Source organism: Magallana gigas, chromosome 8 (assembly GCF_963853765.1).
Source record: "Magallana gigas chromosome 8, xbMagGiga1.1, whole genome shotgun sequence".
Lineage (NCBI taxonomy): Eukaryota > Metazoa > Mollusca > Bivalvia > Ostreida > Ostreidae > Magallana > Magallana gigas.
The window spans coordinates 45,786,154-45,804,666 of NC_088860.1; the positions used below are offsets into that span (position 1 = coordinate 45,786,154).

The 18,513-nt window shown below is 34.4% G+C and overlaps 2 protein-coding genes across 2 annotated transcripts; both read left to right on the forward strand.

Annotated features, from left to right (window-relative positions):
* Window positions 1-2,408: 2,408 nt before the first annotated feature.
* LOC136271022 (uncharacterized) lies at window positions 2,409-4,947 on the forward strand. Its single transcript, XM_066070089.1, has 3 exons — window positions 2,409-3,621; window positions 3,961-4,773; window positions 4,940-4,947. Exons 1-3 carry the CDS (start codon window positions 2,409-2,411, stop codon window positions 4,945-4,947), a joined length of 2,034 nt encoding a protein of 677 aa, XP_065926161.1.
* A 10,379-nt stretch (window positions 4,948-15,326) lies between these two features.
* LOC105320071 (uncharacterized) lies at window positions 15,327-17,995 on the forward strand. Its single transcript, XM_066068011.1, has 4 exons — window positions 15,327-15,578; window positions 15,686-15,763; window positions 15,987-16,223; window positions 17,759-17,995. Exons 1-4 carry the CDS (start codon window positions 15,347-15,349, stop codon window positions 17,920-17,922), a joined length of 711 nt encoding a protein of 236 aa, XP_065924083.1. The 5' UTR covers window positions 15,327-15,346; the 3' UTR covers window positions 17,923-17,995.
* The last annotated feature ends 518 nt before the right edge of the window (window positions 17,996-18,513 follow it).

Here is an 18,513-nt window from a genome sequence, read left to right on the forward strand (position 1 = left end):
ACATCACGTGTCATTACATCAAGTCACGTCATCATGTCCTAAATCATCATTATAGTCATCAATGACTGAATAAAGATGTGCATTAACAACAAGTTGACTCTTCCTTGATGGTAGTCAGTACAATATTAACAACTTAGAAGTTCTTGTCCCTAAAGAAGCTGTACTTCGTCATGGCGGATGGTGCTACAGGAGAGACAAGACCTAGAACTCATACCGAGAAAGGTTTAGAATATCATCTCGATCGTAAGTCTAAGTATCGTAGGGGATGTGAAAATAAACTGGTGTCTTTGAGTGAGGATATCGAAGAATTATTGACAACATCAACGGATGTAAATGAAGTCAAAGAACTGTACAAGAATTGGCTGAAAGTTTACGATGAACTTTTATTTACACATGAAAGTCTTCAGGGCTTATTGAAACTTTCGACCGGAAGTGGAGAAAGTGATGACAAAGAATTTCAGGACAGGAATTCCCGATTTCATAAAGTGAAAGATTCTGTAGAACAGTGGTTCGCGAAACATTCAATGCAACCGACTCCAAAGAAAATACCATCTGATGTGAAATCGAGACTGTCGAGTGCATCGAAAACTTCAAGTCAAATTTCACTCGAGAAATTAAAAGAAAGTCAACGAAAAGCAGAACTGTTGGCCAAAGCATCAGCTTTAGATGAACAACGAAAATTAGAAGCGGCTAAACTGGAGCTGAAAATGAAAGAAGAAGAATTGAAGATTAAAACTGAACTTCAGATAAGTGATGCACGATCCAAATTATTGGAAGAATTAGAGGAAAGTGAACTCCGTGACCAAGAACTAGAAAACTCCCTCATCAATGAAAATATAGACAGAATTGTAACTGTTTATCTTGATCGTGAGAATGAGTTCACATGTGACAATTCTACTCCGCGCATTCCTCATCGATCTGTGCAACGTTTAGTTAGACCAGAATTGTCAACACCCATATATGAACCAAGCAGTGAAATACAGACTGTCGCTCGTGAATTGAACAAACCAAAAGCTGATCTACAGAAGTTTGATGGAAACCCTATGAATTACACAAGATTTCTAAGACAATTCAATGCCAGAATTTGTTCTAATACGGAATCATATGAAGAACGGTTGAACTATCTATTACAGTTTACTGTTGGTGAAGCACAAAGAATCGTTTCTGGTTATTCATATCTGGATGCTGAACGTGGCTACAAAGCAGCACTGGAAGAGTTGAAGGATCGTTATGGAGACCCTGACATTATAGCGCATGCTTATGTAAAGAAAGCTCTCGATTGGCCTCCAGTAAAACCGGACAATGCAAAAACTTTAGATCAGTTTGCTATATTTTTGCGTGAATGTCAATATGCTGTTGAAAACATTGATACTGGTCGTGTACTGGAATATTCAGAAAATTTGATACTGTTAGTGAAGAAATTACCATTTTACCTTCACGACAAATGGCGAAGCTGTGTATATGAACTGAAAGAGAAGAAACAAGCTGTGAAGTTTCACCATCTTACTGACTTTGTTCGCAAAGAAGCCAAAAAAGCAACAGATCCTATATACGGAAGAGAAATTATGAGCAGTTCAGCCAACAAACGTTTTCAAGACCAGAAGAAATCAGAAGCACATAAAAACTTTGCTGTGAAAACCAACACAAGATCTTTCTATGATAACAGTGCTACACAGATGAAACCAGTTTTCAAACATTGTACATTCTGTAATGGAGCCCATTCATTGGACATGTGTTTGAGCATTACTATTCTACCTCTTAAAGACAGATATGCATTCTTGAAAACAAATGGACTGTGTTTTGCATGCTTGAGATATGGACATGTGAAAACTAATTGTCGACAAAGAATGACATGTGCTCATTGTAAGAAGTATCATCCATTCATTCTTCACGTTGATCCTCGACAGAATGAAGGAACAAATGGAGCTTCAACTTCAAGAGAACATACTGACGGTGAAAACCCTTTGTTCGCTATGTCATCTACAGTTCATATGGGGGCTGGAAAACAAGCACTACCTATTGTGCCGGTCAGAGTCAAGTCAAAGTTCAGTGACAAATACCTGGAAACATATGCTTTCCTTGACTCAGGAAGCAATGCAACATTCTGTTTGGAGGACATTGCAAGATTGTTAAAACTGGAGGGAAGGAAGATGAACCTCAACCTTACGACAATGGGCCAACAGCATACTCAGACTTCTCATGTGATTTCCGGGTTAGAAATATCCGACATCAATGGTGTGAATGTGTTGGAACTTCCTCCGGTCTACACACAACCTACTTTACCTGCATCGAGGACAGATGTGATTTCTCCAGAGGATATTGAGAACTATCCACATCTCAGTGATATTGAACTTCCCAGGATTGACAGTGATGTGGGAATTCTGATTTGAGTCAATGTGCCTAGGGCAATGGAGCCTTGGGATGTTATACCCAGTGTTGATAATGGACCGTTCGCTGTAAAAACTCTGCTAGGCTGGGTGATAAATGGCCCACTCGAAATTCATGCGACTTCGAATGATACATATGTGTCCGTTAATCGTGTAGATGCAAAACTAATGAACAACTTGGAGGAACAGATTCGCAATCAGTTTAATCATGACTTTAATGAAAGAACTATTGATGACAAGTGTGAACCCTCAAAGGAAGACAGAAGATTCATAGAATGTGTGTCAAATTCTATTCATTTTGAAGACGGACATTACGTTATAAGTCTTCCGTTTAAGTCAGAAAACGTGTGTTTACCTAACAACAGGAAACAAGTTGAACAAAGACTGTCTTCACTTCAGAAACGATTCAGTCGTGATGAAAACTTCCACAAAGAATACTGTGTATTCATGAACAAGATTCTTGAAGAAGGATATGCTGTCAAAGTTCCAGATGAGAAAGTTATTCAAGATGACGGACAAGTGTGGTACCTACATCATCATGGAGTATACCATCCTAAGAAAAGGAAGTTGAGAGTTGTGTTCGATTGTGCAGCTCGATATCAGGGAACTTCATTGAACGAACAACTGTTACATGGACCGAATCTCACAAATACTCTGATTGGTACACTCTTAAGATTCAGACAAGATGAGATAGTGATCATGGGAGACATCGATAGCATGTTTTATCAAGTGAAAGTACCACAGGAGGATGCAAGTTTCCTTAGATTCCTATGGTGGGAGGATGGAAATCCTAGAAAACGCATAATTGAGTACCAAATGGTAGTACATTTATTTGGTGCGACATCATCGCCAAGTTGTGCAAATTATGCTTTGAGGAAAACAGCGCAAGATTACAAAGGACTTTACAACACTGAAGTCATCAACACTGTCCTTAAAAACTTTTATGTGGATGACTGTTTGAAATCAGTGAAAACCGTAACTGAAGCATCTTCTCTGTTGTGTGATTTGCAAGATCTTCTTATGAGAGGAGGATTTCATATTACTAAATGGATTAGTAATAGCCGAGAAGTTATGACCAATATTCCAGTCTCAAGGAGAGCAAAGGAAGTCAAAGACTTGGATTTGGAAAATGATACCCTTCCCATCGACAGAGCCCTGGGAGTTCAGTGGTGTGTTGAAAATGATGTTTTTTGTTTCAAGATGGACATTAAAGATCAACCCTTAACGAGAAGAGGTATCTTATCCATGGTGAGCAGTGCGTTTGACCCACTGGGATTTTTGGCCCCGTTCACTCTAAAAGCAAAGTGTTTACTACAAGAACTTTGTAAACTTCAGCTAGGATGGGATGAGAAGATACCAGGACATCTCGCACAACAGTGGAACGAATGGCTACAAGATCTAGAGAGACTTTCTGACTTTAAAGTGTCAAGATGTTATAAACCTGTTTGATTCGGAGAAATAAAGTCCGCACAGCTACATCACTTCGCAGATGCCAGTGAACGTGGATATGGAACTGTATCCTATTTAAGACAGCAGAACTTTGATGGTGCAGTTCATTGCTCATTCGTTATAGGCAGGTCACGAGTCGCTCCATTAAAACAGACGACAATTCCTCGACTAGAATTGACAGCGGCTACAGTAGCAGTTCGTACAGATAAGATGTTGAAGTCCGAGTTAGATGTACCTATAGATGAAACTGTGTTTTGGACAGACAGCATGGCAGTTATTCGGTATATAAGAAATACTTCATCTAGATTTCACACCTTCGTCGCAAATAGACTTGCAGTGATTCACGAAGGCTCCTTACCTGATGAATGGCGATACATCAATACCAAACAAAACCCTGCTGATCTTGCATCAAGAGGCATGTCCGCTAATGACATTCTTCAAGGAAAACATTGGATAACAGCACCTGAAGTCTTGTTAGCAAAAAATGATAGTTGGGCTGAAAAACCAATGGAACTTTCTGATGAGATACCTGTTGACGATCCAGAGGTAAAAAAGATCACAGTGAGGGCAGTTATTCATACACGTGAATCCAGTGATAATCATGTTGATAGTGTTGAAAGACTCTTGAACTATCATTCCTCATGGTACAAGTTAAAGAAAGGTGTGGCATGGATTCTCAAAATAAAGAAAAAACTGTTTCTCAGAACTCAACGCAAAACACAACTAGAAAATCAAGCAGCTGAGACATGTTTATCAGCAGAGGACTTGCAGGAAGCTGAAGTTGCTATTTTGAAATTCATTCAAATAAAATCATTTGCATCAGAAATCGAAGAGCTGAAGAAAGGACATCCTGTGAAACTTAGTAGTAATGTCAGAAAATTAGACCCTATTCTTGATGATGGACTCATTCGTGTTGGTGGTCGATTGCACAGAGCAAGTATGCCGTTAGAAACCAAGCATCCAATCATCTTACCTAAGGATCACCAAGTGTCAAATCTGATATTGAGACAGATCCATTGTGAACTGAAACATAGTGGTAGAAATCATATGCTTTCTATATTAAGACAAAAATACTGGTTAATACATGCGTCTTCTTCTATCAGGAAGTTGATTTCAAAGTGTATAGTATGTCGCCGCCAAAAAGCTAGAGTTGGAGAACAGAAAATGGCTCAATTACCAGAGGATCGTTTAATACCTGATGAACCACCATTCACTAGAGTTGGCGTGGACTATTTTGGTCCTTTTGAAGTGAAATTGAAGAGAAGTCACGTCAAACGTTATGGTGTTATCTTTACTTGTCTTGCCAGTCGTGCTGTGCATTTAGTTGCGTCTTTTTTGACTACAGATTCCTACATCAACGCTTTACGTCGTTTCATTGCACGCAGAGGTCAGGTGAAGAAAATTCGCACGGACAATGGGACAAACTTTGTTGGGGCAAATCGTGAACTTAGAAACTCAATAAACGACTGGAATGTGTCACAGATTCATGAAGCAATGCTACAGAAAAACATAGATTGGCATTTCAACCCCCCAGCAGGATCCCATCATGGAGGTGTCTGGGAGAGAATCATCAGGACCATAAGAAAAGTGATGAACAGTGTTCTTCGAGAACAGATCCTAGATGATGAAGGACTCAATACACTTATGTGTGAAATAGAGGCCATTCTCAATGACAGACCAATAACCAAGAATTCCGATCATCACAACGACCTAGAGGCTTTGACACCAAATCATCTCTTGTTAATGAGACAACAGCCAAATTTACCGTCAGGTGTGTTTACGAAATCCGACAACTACTGCAGACGTCGTTGGAGGCAGGTTTAATATATGGCCAACCTCTTCTGGAACCGATGGGTGAAAGAATACCTACCATTACTGCAAGAGCGTCAAAAGTGGCACGAAGTGAAGAGGAACCTGAAAATCGGTGATGTGGTTTTAGTGGTGGATTCGAACTCTCCTCGAAATTCCTGGCCCATGGGTGTGGTTTTAGAGACTGTTCCCGATCGTTTTGGACTGGTGCGACAAGTTAAAGTAAAGACAGCAACGAACACTTTGATGCGTCCAATAGATAAACTGTGTCTCATTTTGGAAATGGACGAACCTTCTGTGTGATGTGTAATCAAACTTTCATTGTGCTTTTTCATATTTGTTGCTTATCTAAGGCAACCTATGACATTTTATTGACACGGGTACTTTTTCAATGTGTATACTTTGATTATATATCAAGTATTATGATTTGTATAATTGTGTCACATAATGTTCCACAATTAGGGGGCTGGATTGTTATAGCCAATTTAACATTATATACATTTTTCCGGATTGAGTTTGAATTTTAGAATATTCCGGATTTCCGGATTTGGTTTTGTTATTAGGATTTTTCGCGGGGAACGAGCAGTTTAGATTTTTTCCTAGTCCCTGTGCTGAACACCATTTACATTTACCATGTTTACTATGTTTGTTTCTACGAGAGAAAACTTCTAAGTTGGTAAGTTAACATGAAATCTGCTTGTGTATTGTTTTGTGCAGAAAGTTATGTATAAACGATAGGTATAAATGTGTAAACAAAAGTGTTCAACTGTGAAGATGTATTTTTAGTAACATGTTAGAATGTTGGCACAAGGGATATATCTAGAATGTTATATAAAAAAGCTATAAGTATCATCGTAGCATGTTTCTATTGTATGATATATCGGAATTTAAGGTTTCATTGTTTGGATGCGATGTTTTGTGCACTCTATCATAGGCGTACATATATATTCATTTTGAATTGTGTAATTTGCTAGTAGTACGAGTTTCGTTATATTTGCTAATTTACTAGAGCATATATATAAGTGAAAGTATTGTTTACAAGAACAGGGGCATATATATTTACTAGAGAGATATTTGTCATATGCTGAGTGTGTTTTGTATGTTTATTCATAGCATCAAAACTTATGTATGTTTTCTTTGTTTTTCCAGTTAATCACATCTAGTCACATCACGTGTCATTACATCAAGTCACGTCATCATGTCCTAAATCATCATTATAGTTATACAATGACTGAATAAAGATGTGCATTAACAACAAGTTGACTCTTCCTTGATGGTAGTCAGTACAGGTATACTACGCACTCCAAATTATTCACCCGGATTAGAATGTTCCTGATTTTGAGAATTTCTTTTTCTTTTTGCTTGCGAAGAATTTTTGAATGATGTTGCCACGCCCCCTTTTAAAAAACGTTCCTGGAAATTACCGTAAGTATAGTGAATAAAATAAATGTGAGCATTCATCCAAATGAGAGCAAGTTACAACTGTTTCCTATCTTTGAAGAAATTCGTAAGCTCTGCCAAATTTTGAGAAAATTTTTGGTACTTATATTTCAGCAGATTTACAATAACTACTTAGAGTAATTTCCCCTTATTGTGACGTCAAAGTTCACGTCGGTCAAGTGTCGTCTGTCTCTTTGAAAACATCCTAAAAAATAGCTCCCCGAAATATACTGTTTTGTTTACTTAAAAGCATTTTGTTCTTGAAATTACATAATTTATCTGTTTCTCAAAAGTTTTACTTTGATTCTCGCGAGATGGTATCCAGTCTAGTGAGATCGTCCGACATTGAGGAATTGCATTGTGGGTCGAAATTTACTGACGCCGAAAAATTCTGTAGGATCAATGTGTAAGAAATCCATTGTGACGTCACTCGAAAGGACGATAACTCCGTTAGTCTTATGTAATTGCGTTGTGTCGGCAGTATATTTACAATGCATGATGTACATAGTCTTTTATCTTGTTCTCGTGAGAGTGTGAAATGGGAAACCATAATTACAGAGAACTACTGGGACGATTAAAACAAGGCATTACTGGTCCGATTTACTGACGCCAAAAAAATCCGTTGAATGAATGTGCAAATAGTCCGAATTTTCTATTCACACACGCCTTTGCCGGTAGAGCTCACTTCGCGCCGGCGCTGCGCGCCGGCGAGCTGCGCTCGCTATTAACAAAAGGATGGACTCTGGAATATCATGGTTACCTCATGGCTGGTTACCATGGTCAAACGGCTGGGACAACCTACACTTGTGTAGATACATGTAGTAATCCAGAGGCATTACATGGAGGTCATTTAAATCACAATGGATACCTATTATATCCGGTTGAGGCTCGATGTGGTTCCCTAAAGTGTCCACCGTATACTGAGGGAAGGGAACTAGTGTGTGCAGTTTGTTCCAAAATATGATAAACAAATACGTAAAACAAATTAAGAATGACAGGAAAACATTATATAATAATTTATTATAACTGTCAATAAAAAGCCATGTTTAACATCAATCAACGCCTCCTGAATTGGGATTAAGTAAGCGTATTAAACCTTATGAGATCTATTTTCAAAAATCAACACAAGAAAGATTTTAATATATGGTCCCAGATTAAGGAACGAACAGATTACGATGAGAACACGACCAGGGATTCGTCTTTAGAGTATATCAATCACATTATCTAGTCAAAATAAAATAGCTAATTTCTAGAGCGTGTAAAATAAATGTAGCGATGTCTTGTTACCAATTCTAGATTGAGGTATCTTTGTCTTGAGTCAACAACTACAATTGTAGTATTGCCTTAACCACGTTCTAAGTAATGTACGTCAAATATCAACTTAAGGAATAAATTATAATAAATGATAGCACAGTTAAGAGCGTTCCAGAAACAAAATTTTGATTCCACATTCAAGACATTTTTTTAGATTACACCAATCAATTCTATTTTAAAAGATAACACGATTTTGACCCTTGCGTGCACGGGTTGACATTGCGTATCGGGCATTTACGAAATGAATACATCGACACACGTACCGTATTGTTGACATTTACATAACAAAGCTATAACTACAATAATGCTAGACTGCATTAATTTTACAACACTTCCTTTGGCTAGAACAATCTAACCGTGTCTCGGGAAAGGACCTCACCACAGTTAAAATGCCTCCCATATACCCGAAATGTAAGAGACAATTGGAGTTGCATTGAAAATAAATGTCAAATTAATCATAAAAAAACCTTTTTGAGACTGTAAATACCTCATCAAATTTTAATGTATATAATGAAAGAGTTCAACAGTTAATTGTTCACCACTGTACACGTATTTTCTTTGCTACAGAGACAATACATGGAACGCCTTCTATCGTAAAACCGGGTCTATAGGACATTTATTATTCCAAAAATAAAGCATTCCATCTCTCCTTAAAAATATAATGTGAATTTTTGCATGGAATCAAATTTTGTTTTGCCATCAAGAAGATAAATTTAGGTAAGTACTACGTTGATATGTATAATTGTTATTTTATATTTTCTCTCATATATATAAAAAGAATATAAAACAAATTAATAATTAAAATGTTCACGTATTTGTAGGATTTTTTCTGAGTTTATTCATAGAAATACGATGTTGAGGAACATAATATAGAGATCCCGTTAGCGTGAATGAATTGCGCACCCGCCAGATTATAAAATCCGATAAATCCAGTTGATTTCCGGGATTTCTTGAGGAATTTTCGTTGATTATTAATTAGCAAAGCTTAATTGAGAAAAAGATAAAAACAAATTGGTAATCTTCAAGTATCAATGATGTTAAAAATATTTAAAACAAAAGACAGTACTCTTCCGATTTATCGGTATAATATTAAAGCTAAAACATTTGAGTCTATTATATTAATATAGTAATATAGGTAACTAGCCTACACCATAATATTGATTGATATATTTTATTAATCTATTTATTATGGATGGTAAATTTCTTTTATTACACACAAGCATCGGATAATAAAATGTGCAATCATAACCAATCATAACCAACCCGTATTTATATCCCGATATGCATCCTTATTTCTTAAATAAACATTACTTGAGACAACCTTTACAGCGATATAGAGAATAGTGGTTGAGAACAAAGTCCTATTGTTATACATGTAGATTGTAAATCCGAAAAAAAAATAGAAATATCGATAATGTTAATTTATATCTTTTATTATAAAATGTTTGAAGTTTGTAATTATGAAAGGCAGTTTTGATTTTTTTAATCAACTGTTTAAATCATGCAAACGAACGTATCGAAACTACAGTCCAGTCAATTTCTGAATCAAAAATATTAAACATTCATACCAAATAAAAAGAATAAGTTTTGTGACTACCAAAAAATCTTGGGCTGAATCTATCAATAATTGATATGCATGCTTAAGCTTTTAAGAAACCGGTGTTAATTTTTATAGCATTGTTTAACTTATATATTTGAACTAATAAATTGTGTAATTGAAATGCATGTAACGTAAACAAAACAACCAAACTTTCAATACCCAATGTTTATTTAAAGTGCAGAAAGTTCAGTTATTTCCATATTTTTTGCAAATATAAAATTCATCTAAATACTTGCTTAAGTTATGTTGCTTTAAAACGTTTAATTTTATATATGTCAAAACATAAATTTGCTATTTATTTTTTGAGAAATAAACAATTGCTCATTCAAATGAGTCTCCTTTGAGTATTTATAGGCACTTAACATTTTTCCGTGTTTTCACAATATTGAAAAACAAAAATCCCAACAAGACATGTTCAATTAATAATTTCTTCATTTCGTACACCTCAGTCTTACATATAAAAAATAATCTGTCTCACCTTTGATTAACCAACGTAGAGTGTCCTGATTTATTATTCATTCTACAGCTGTTCAATGGGAGATTCAAATTGACTCAATTTTCAAAGATAATATATCTGATGTCTAATGAAAAACAGAGGTATACAATAAAAATAACATAAGAACAAACTTATCTAACATATAAATTAATATTTATGATGACTGTGCACCATGCATGGTATTGGTGCAAATTACTCATCAGTGAATGGGATATTTCTAATACATTTATACTATACACTGTCCAAAGTTTCTGCTTCTACCACTTTTATCTTGATTTTTCAATAATCATAAAATCATTTGTGTCCAAAATATGTTAATTGAAAAAAAGGTCCAGATTACCTGTTTTAAAACGCGCCTCTATCGCTTTAGGTTTTAATACACATCCAAAAAAAAAGGAGAAGTCTACGGGGATTATGCATTGCAGCAACCATAATGTTAACATTATAAAATTTGCGAGATTTTACGCGTTACTTCCGATTGGGAAAAGATACTTACATTTCCCTTTAAAAATCTCCAAAGAAATCTGTTTTCATTCCTGCGAATTTCAAAAAGAAAAAAGACCATTTGTTGATAAAGATACATTTCATGTTTCCCTTTATTCTATTTCAATTGCATTTCTTTCACAGGTATGTGTATTTTTTTTAAAAAAATGTCCATGTGTGATGAAACAAGAATCTGAGACAAAATGAAAACATGCGTTTAAAATGAGTGTGTTTGAATGTAATCTGCCATTTTTAAATATGTATTTTAGATGAATAAATTACACATTTAACATTATATAGTTCGCTATAGTTTTCCAACATTTATAAATGATTTATTCAATAGTGTTTCACACGCACAGGAGATTCAGTTGTGAAATCAAGACAAAGGCACGGTATAGAATTTCAATTTAATTTCGATCTGATTACCATTTTCAAAATGCGTAGGATGAACCAAGGCATCTGCTTCTTGGCTTCTCTGTTGTAATACATATAAATACTTGCTGATATAAACTTTAAGTGATAGTTAAAGGATTGATAATGGTAAGATGATTTTGTCAATTTACAACTTGATCATAATAATTCTTATTCCAGACCCTGGAACGCACTACTACAACTAAAAAGCGTGCGACTTTCGTATCGTATAAGAAGTGTATCTTATCGTGAAAGAAACGTATCGTAACGTATAAGAAGCTGATCGTTCCGTGCAAGAAACTATCGGATCGTATGAAAAACGTACTGTACCGTACGAGAAACGTATTGTATCGTACAAAGCATATAAGAACCGTATGAAAAGCGTGCGAGAAACTTAGTGCTCTTTTTGAAAACTTTACTTCCCGGTACGTAACGAATAACAAAAATTCCGGTGGGAGGGGGGCAAAATGGCCAAATTTCTGCATTTGCTTTGAAAAAATATCAAAATGATAAATTACATGTAATTTGACCACAAAATATAAGTGCCTTCTTTACAGAAATATGTTTTAAACTTGGACAAGCATAAAAGACCGGTACCGATCAATAAGCTGAAATTTACATTCTTACTATTAAAGAATGCAAACGAACATGATTCTGGATTTTCTTTCATTTCATGTGATTTCTTTTTTCTACTTAAAGATACCAACTTTTCAGGTTAGGAATAATTTACACAATTTCCCGATTTTCACACCTGGCCGCGGTCACCTGTTTACCTTACAAGCCCGGCGGCGCGTGTGTATACTGCTGTGTAAAAGCGTGTTTATACTGATGTGTTCATGTTGCGTAATTTCGGTTGATCCAGACCAATTTAAGGAACAAACCTTTTTTTAGATGAACACCGATAAGTAGTAAATGCGCTGCAGATTACCAATTAACGGGAAGTATTGTACCATACAGTGATGGCATATGTACATGTATTTGTATTCATGGAATTAAAACGAAAATGTGAAAACACCAAATTAATACTCTACGGATAGTTTATATTAACCTAGGAATAATTATTGAGAAACTCTAAAAATAGAGTGTTTTCTTTGGTGATTAATGCAGGACAAAGGTAGCGACAATGCAGAAAAGAAAACATGCAAGAAATAGACAAAGCGGAGAAATTGCCCGGTAGATGAAAATATAAAGCGTTAAATCGCACTAAAATGTGTTACAATTTCTTTCTTCTCTTATTTTAGTTTAAAGGGTTAAACATGTAGGAAGAAGGTTTCTTTGCAGAAAAGAATTTCAGAGAGAGAGAGAGAGAGAGAGAGAGAGAGAGAGAGAGAGAGAGAGAGAGAGAGAGAGAGAGAGAGAGATAACGTGGTACACTTACATAACGGAAACTTGCACTTGATTTCCAAATCTTACATACATACATGTTAAGCTAACCGCGATGAAACCTTAGAAGAAATTAAGTCATCTACGGATAACACGGTATGATGTACAATGTAATCTTATTTTATATCATACAACTGTAATGTTCCTTATGTACGAATTCTCAAATCAATGCGTGTCAAACTAAATATGTATTTCTGAAATAAATCTCTCTCTGCCCCTCTCTCTCATTCACAATGCGAAAAAAATAATTTCAACGGGGAAAATTAATATATAAATTATTGTAGAAAAGGGAATGTAAAAACATGGCAGCTTTTGATCATTAGCAACATTTTCGGCTTAGGTGACTTAACAACAGAAATTGTTTATAAACAGACGGTATATAGCACATTACTCCTTATTCGTCTTTTTTCAGAATTCTTATGTTCGCGGGGGTGTTAAGGAAGCATATGGGCAATTTAGCATCTTATTTTGACTGTTATATTCAAAATCGTGAAATTAAATAATTATTTTAAATAAGATCATAAACTAAGTATTATCCTTTAAAATAGATGTTAGTGCAATAAAATCGGGTAGTACATTACTGCCACATTGGTGCATTATCACGTGACAACTATAAATAGCTTACGTATATTCCTTAACATAAAATGAGACAGAACAACACTACCCCGCGGTTTCCAAAATAAAATAAACATACCAAGTGATGGCAAAACATCTTAGTTTAATCAAAACCGCTGCTAGAATCCTATGTTTTTCCTTATTAAAAAAGTTATTCATCCGGTTCTCGTAAAACCCTCCCAACTTTTATATAGTTTGTACGGAAAACCTCAAATTGCATCAAAACAACACACAACATGGGATTCTAGCAGCACTTTTCAATTTAAGCATTGATCAAACTAACGATATGTATAAAATTTCAAGTTCAATACATACGGGGTAGTGTTGTTCTAGTCGGATTTTTATATCGTAAACAACGACAGAGGAAAGCCTGGCCGAGAAATAAAAGCAAATTAACATCCCTATTAACGAATGATTGATAAAACTAACATCTCCCCCAGTTTTCTTATGTTCAATTCTCAGTAAATCACACCACAATACTTCATTATAATTCTTAGATTAGTTATATTTTGAATATGTTTACAATGCTTTTCGATCAAATTCACACGACATTCAACTTTTAGTAATGACGTCATCAATGTGTAAATCTACTTAATAAAAACTAATTTCTGGACAAAAAATGTCTTCAGTATTTTTATTTGTTTTTGATCTACGTTTCGTTGCTTAGATATTTGAATATGTACATTATAACCAAGATTTGTGATTTTACGGAATTACATGTAAATCTGATTCCATATGCTTCCTTCACACCCGCGTTGTAAATTTTTGCCTGTTTTTTAATTCAAAGAAAAATAAAGAAGCGTTTGTAAGACCAAACCCTAGAAGAGTAAGGTGAAACATAGATTTTAAAAGTCTATCCTTTCATCCTAAAAAAAATATGAAAAAAGTCCTGATATATAAAACCTATTTGAAATCAAATTGCATTTTCCGAAAAAATCAGCATTAAAATCATCAATTTAAAAATCTAATCATTTTTAATGTAGCATTATCATGTGTAGTATGTAATTTATTTTTTAGATTGAGACATTTCCTGTGTATATTCAAGGCCTTTACAGGTAGATACATTTAGTGTAATTAGCCTGTTCCCGCAAGTTTTACATTGACCTTATCCGGCGGGTATTTGTCTATAAGGTCATATTCAAGATTGTTATTGACGATATAAATTATTTATATAAACTTGTGATAAAAACTTTGAAATAAATATAAATAAAATGTTGTTTTTTTTAAATTTTAATCATCGATTGTTAAAAATTAAATTCATATTGTACAGAAACCGTACAAACCGTATGGAAATCGTATAGAAAACGTATCGTTTCGTACAAGAAACGTATCAAATCCTACATGAAGCGTATCGTATCGTATGAAAAGCGATCCGTACCGTGTGAGAAACGTATCGTATCGTACAGGAAACGTACCGTACCGTGCGAGAAACGTACTGTATCGTACAAAGCGTATAGCGTGTGAGAAGCGTGCGAGAAACGTACAGATGATGTGTTAGTGCGTTTCAGGATCTGTAGTTTATTTTTGAGGTGAAAATCGTATTTGAGCCAGGACTACACTGGATTTATCTTTGAATTTAAAATACTAAGAAAGGATATTTTTAAAAACTTTTGGGAGATGCTGTTTGAGAACCCTGTGATCTTATTTGTTAAAAATTATTTGAAACACAAGTGTTCATGCTATCTTTGGTATGTGGGCTATTCCAGATTAGAACAAGTTAAATAAATTAAAAATGTTGTTTACATTCACAAATATCGTACTAAAAGTTAATTTAAAATAATCAACATTTACACAACATGGGCGCAGGAAATCTACCTTAAGTCTGACAAAATGAATAAACCCTAGAATTCCAACATGCAAAAACTATTTTATTTTACCAAAACTTGAAGAAGGGAAACATTAACTGAGTTTGATCAGAAATGTTTACAAAGTTAATATTGTATTTCAAATCTACTGCAGATGTCGGCGGTTCTTATTATTGTGATCTCTGCAATGGGTGTATGGGCTGAAATAAGCAATGGAAGTTGTAAAGACATGCTGCAGGGTTATCTGACAGGACAACTGTCGTCTGCTCTAGGAGCATACCAAGTAGATGCTTTAAAGAGGGAATTCAAAAGTTTTACCTACCAAATTGAAAAATCAGTGAAGGCAATTAAAGGAAAAATAGGAATAGACGCACAAAAGATGCGAGGCAATATACATTTATTAAATAAATCTTGAATGAAAAAAAAAACTTTAATTCAAACGCCTGAAATTTACATGTACGCTTTGTTCATAACATTTATTTACTTTTTCAAGAAACCAAAAACAGCAGCGTTGTGTACACAAGATGGGGAAAGAAGACTTGTCCTTCAAACGCCGAATTAGTTCATTCAGGTAATTCTTTTATGAATTCAAAAAATAATTGACACGTACATGAATCGTTTTACAACTTCATAATGCAATTCAGTCTGGAAGTTATGTGCCTTAACAAAAACACTTTACTTTAATAAAAGAAAAGTGTATTATTATGTATTTATTATAAAATAAAATTATTTGTAACGTATTATAAGGCCTTAAGACACAATATGTATTACAAACGTGTTGATGGAATCTGAAGGTTACACCGGCGGTTCTTGGTATAACAACAAAGGAGCAGCAGTTGATCCTCTGTGTTTACCGAGAGATCCAGAGTGGGGGATATATAGTGATGGAGTTAATGGGGGCAAAGCTTTTGTTTATGGTGCGGAATACCAAACAAACAACTCCCCCGGATATCTGCGCACACTCTATGAACAGGATGTACCGTGTGCTGTTTGTCTTCGTCGAAATAGAGCTGTCGTCAAAATGTTTCCAGGTAAGTGAATATTTGAAGATAAAACATTCTATTATCAAGTTGTTTTTTTGGTTAAACTTTGTTATTTTATGGAGAAATGTGTATTAGTCATAATATTTCAAATTGATACACATGTAACTCATTTAAGCTTAAAGGGGGATGTCTATACCAAGTAAGTGTAGCAGATTTTTGTTGCATGCATTTGTTACTAATAATAGGCAAAGTATTCAACAATAATATACATCAAAGTACAATGCTCTATTTTTTAAAATATCAGTCTGCTTCCAGATAACCCCGTATATGTCAATTTTTTTTTTTAGACATTTCTGTTTTAAAACTCTAATGAAAGTGAAATGTTATAAAGTTTGAAGATGAAAAACAAAATAATCATGAATGAAGTTAGTATGATCTATATTGGAATCCACATAAATATGAAACTAACATATTCAAAAATTCTTTTAAGGCAAACTGCTGGATGAAATCTCACAAAAATCTGAAATAGAAACAATTTTCGTTGGTTAATGAGATGAAAAAAAGAAATTTAATGAAATCTTGGCTTGAAAGATCGTGTTTAAGAGTTGTCTTTCTTGATTTTACTTGATCTCAAATATCTTGGGACCAATTTTCTAATTTAAAAAAAATCACGAAGAAAAATTTAAAAAAGGTAAAAGTATATGCTAAAATGTAGGAATAAGGTTAGTAGTGCCTATGATTTGAATCTGAAAAATTATATTTTTGATGAATGCATTATATTTATATTTAACTCTTTATAACAAAATGTTAGTAGTTACATTGCCTTTTACTTTTTTATATACAATACAAATTATAAACAACCATATGCATATTTATACATACATTAGATGTCCATAATGATACACATGTCTGTGTGGTAATCAAAAACATGCTCTTTTTCGAGACTCTGTCGTTCCCTCATCTGGCTTGCAAATCCGGCTTCCACTGCTATTGCTAGCCTACCTAGCTATATCTTTTTAAATCAAAATACATTAGCTAAGTTTCAAACTTTCAATGCATGTCTTATACTGCAAATATTTGAAATTTGGGAAGTTGGCATCAATTAATACAAGAGATGGCACTACGGAACGTTAGTTTTATATTAATCATGCATATAGGGTTCAGGTGAAAATTATCTGCTCACCTTTATCGATAACCCGTCACATATTCATGATCGTCTGTTGCAGATGACATGACAAATATGTATTGCCATTGGCAGGGGAACAGTGTATTATTTCGATTTCACGTTTTCTCTACATAACAGCTGATAATCAATGTTAGTTGAAAGCTTTAATCATAAAGGGAATTGACATATTTTCTAAGCGTTTGGTGATTTCATTTTTATCTCATCTCCCTCGTTAGAAGAGTTCAATTGAACGGTGTATAGCTTTTTTGTACCACGACATAATACTATCAATCCGGAACAAAATGGCGTTTCAAACGGATGTCAGACATATTGTGACGATGTATCCTTCCACCTTAAATACATGTTTGCTTTTGTGCTTCTGTCATTACGTAAAAAGTGTGCATTCATGACTTTGTAGCCAGAAAAACGTGCTACAAAGGATGGAAGTTGGAATACCATGGTTACCTTATGGCAGGTACCATGTATACCTGTGTTGACGAGCATCCAGACACCTTACATGGAGGTCATGCCGATAAAAATGGTAGACTTTTTATCAAGCAGAAGCTCGATGTGGTTCCTTAAAGTGTCCGCCTTATGTTGAGGGGAGAGAACTTGTTTGTGCTATTTGTTCTAAAGAATAAATACCATTCGAACATTTTGTTTTGTTCTTTTTTTCTACATATTACATGTATGATGGTATTTTTGATATTTGTTTAGCAGAAATAATAAAAAGAATAAACACTGCTGACAACTTCATTGTTTAATCACTGAAGGAGTTATGCTATATATATATATATATATATATATATATATATATATATATATATATATATATATATATATATATATATATATATATATATATATATAAATCTGATTTAGGCATTGAGGAGACCATACCCTAAAATGTAGTTTAGGGAGACAATATACAAAATTTTTATATGTGCATATTTTTTATTGCAAATAGACATTTAGAGGTCTTCAAGATTCAAATAACTTTACATGTGTTTTAATTTTTCAATGTATCTTGTCCTTAAAAAAATACAGCAAAAATGGTCTCCTTAATATTTTGTTACTCTCTCCTAAGGCTTAAGGAGACCGTGCATATATTTTCATATATATTTTTTATGGCTTAAGTAGACCATTCTTTTTCCCCATAATTTTCATGATTTG

Coding starts and splice junctions, on each gene's coding strand:
- LOC105320071 (XM_066068011.1), top strand. CDS start 15,347: ATGTCGGCGGTTCTTATTATTGTGATCTCTGCAATGGGTGTATGGGCT. Junction 15,579..15,685: donor AGACGCACAAAAGATGCGAG/GCAATATACATT, acceptor TACTTTTTCAAG/AAACCAAAAACAGCAGCGTT. Junction 16,224..17,758: donor TGTCGTCAAAATGTTTCCAG/GTAAGTGAATAT, acceptor ATGACTTTGTAG/CCAGAAAAACGTGCTACAAA.
- LOC136271022 (XM_066070089.1), top strand. CDS start 2,409: ATGGAGCCTTGGGATGTTATACCCAGTGTTGATAATGGACCGTTCGCT. Junction 3,622..3,960: donor TCAACCCTTAACGAGAAGAG/GTATCTTATCCA, acceptor CATTCGTTATAG/GCAGGTCACGAGTCGCTCCA.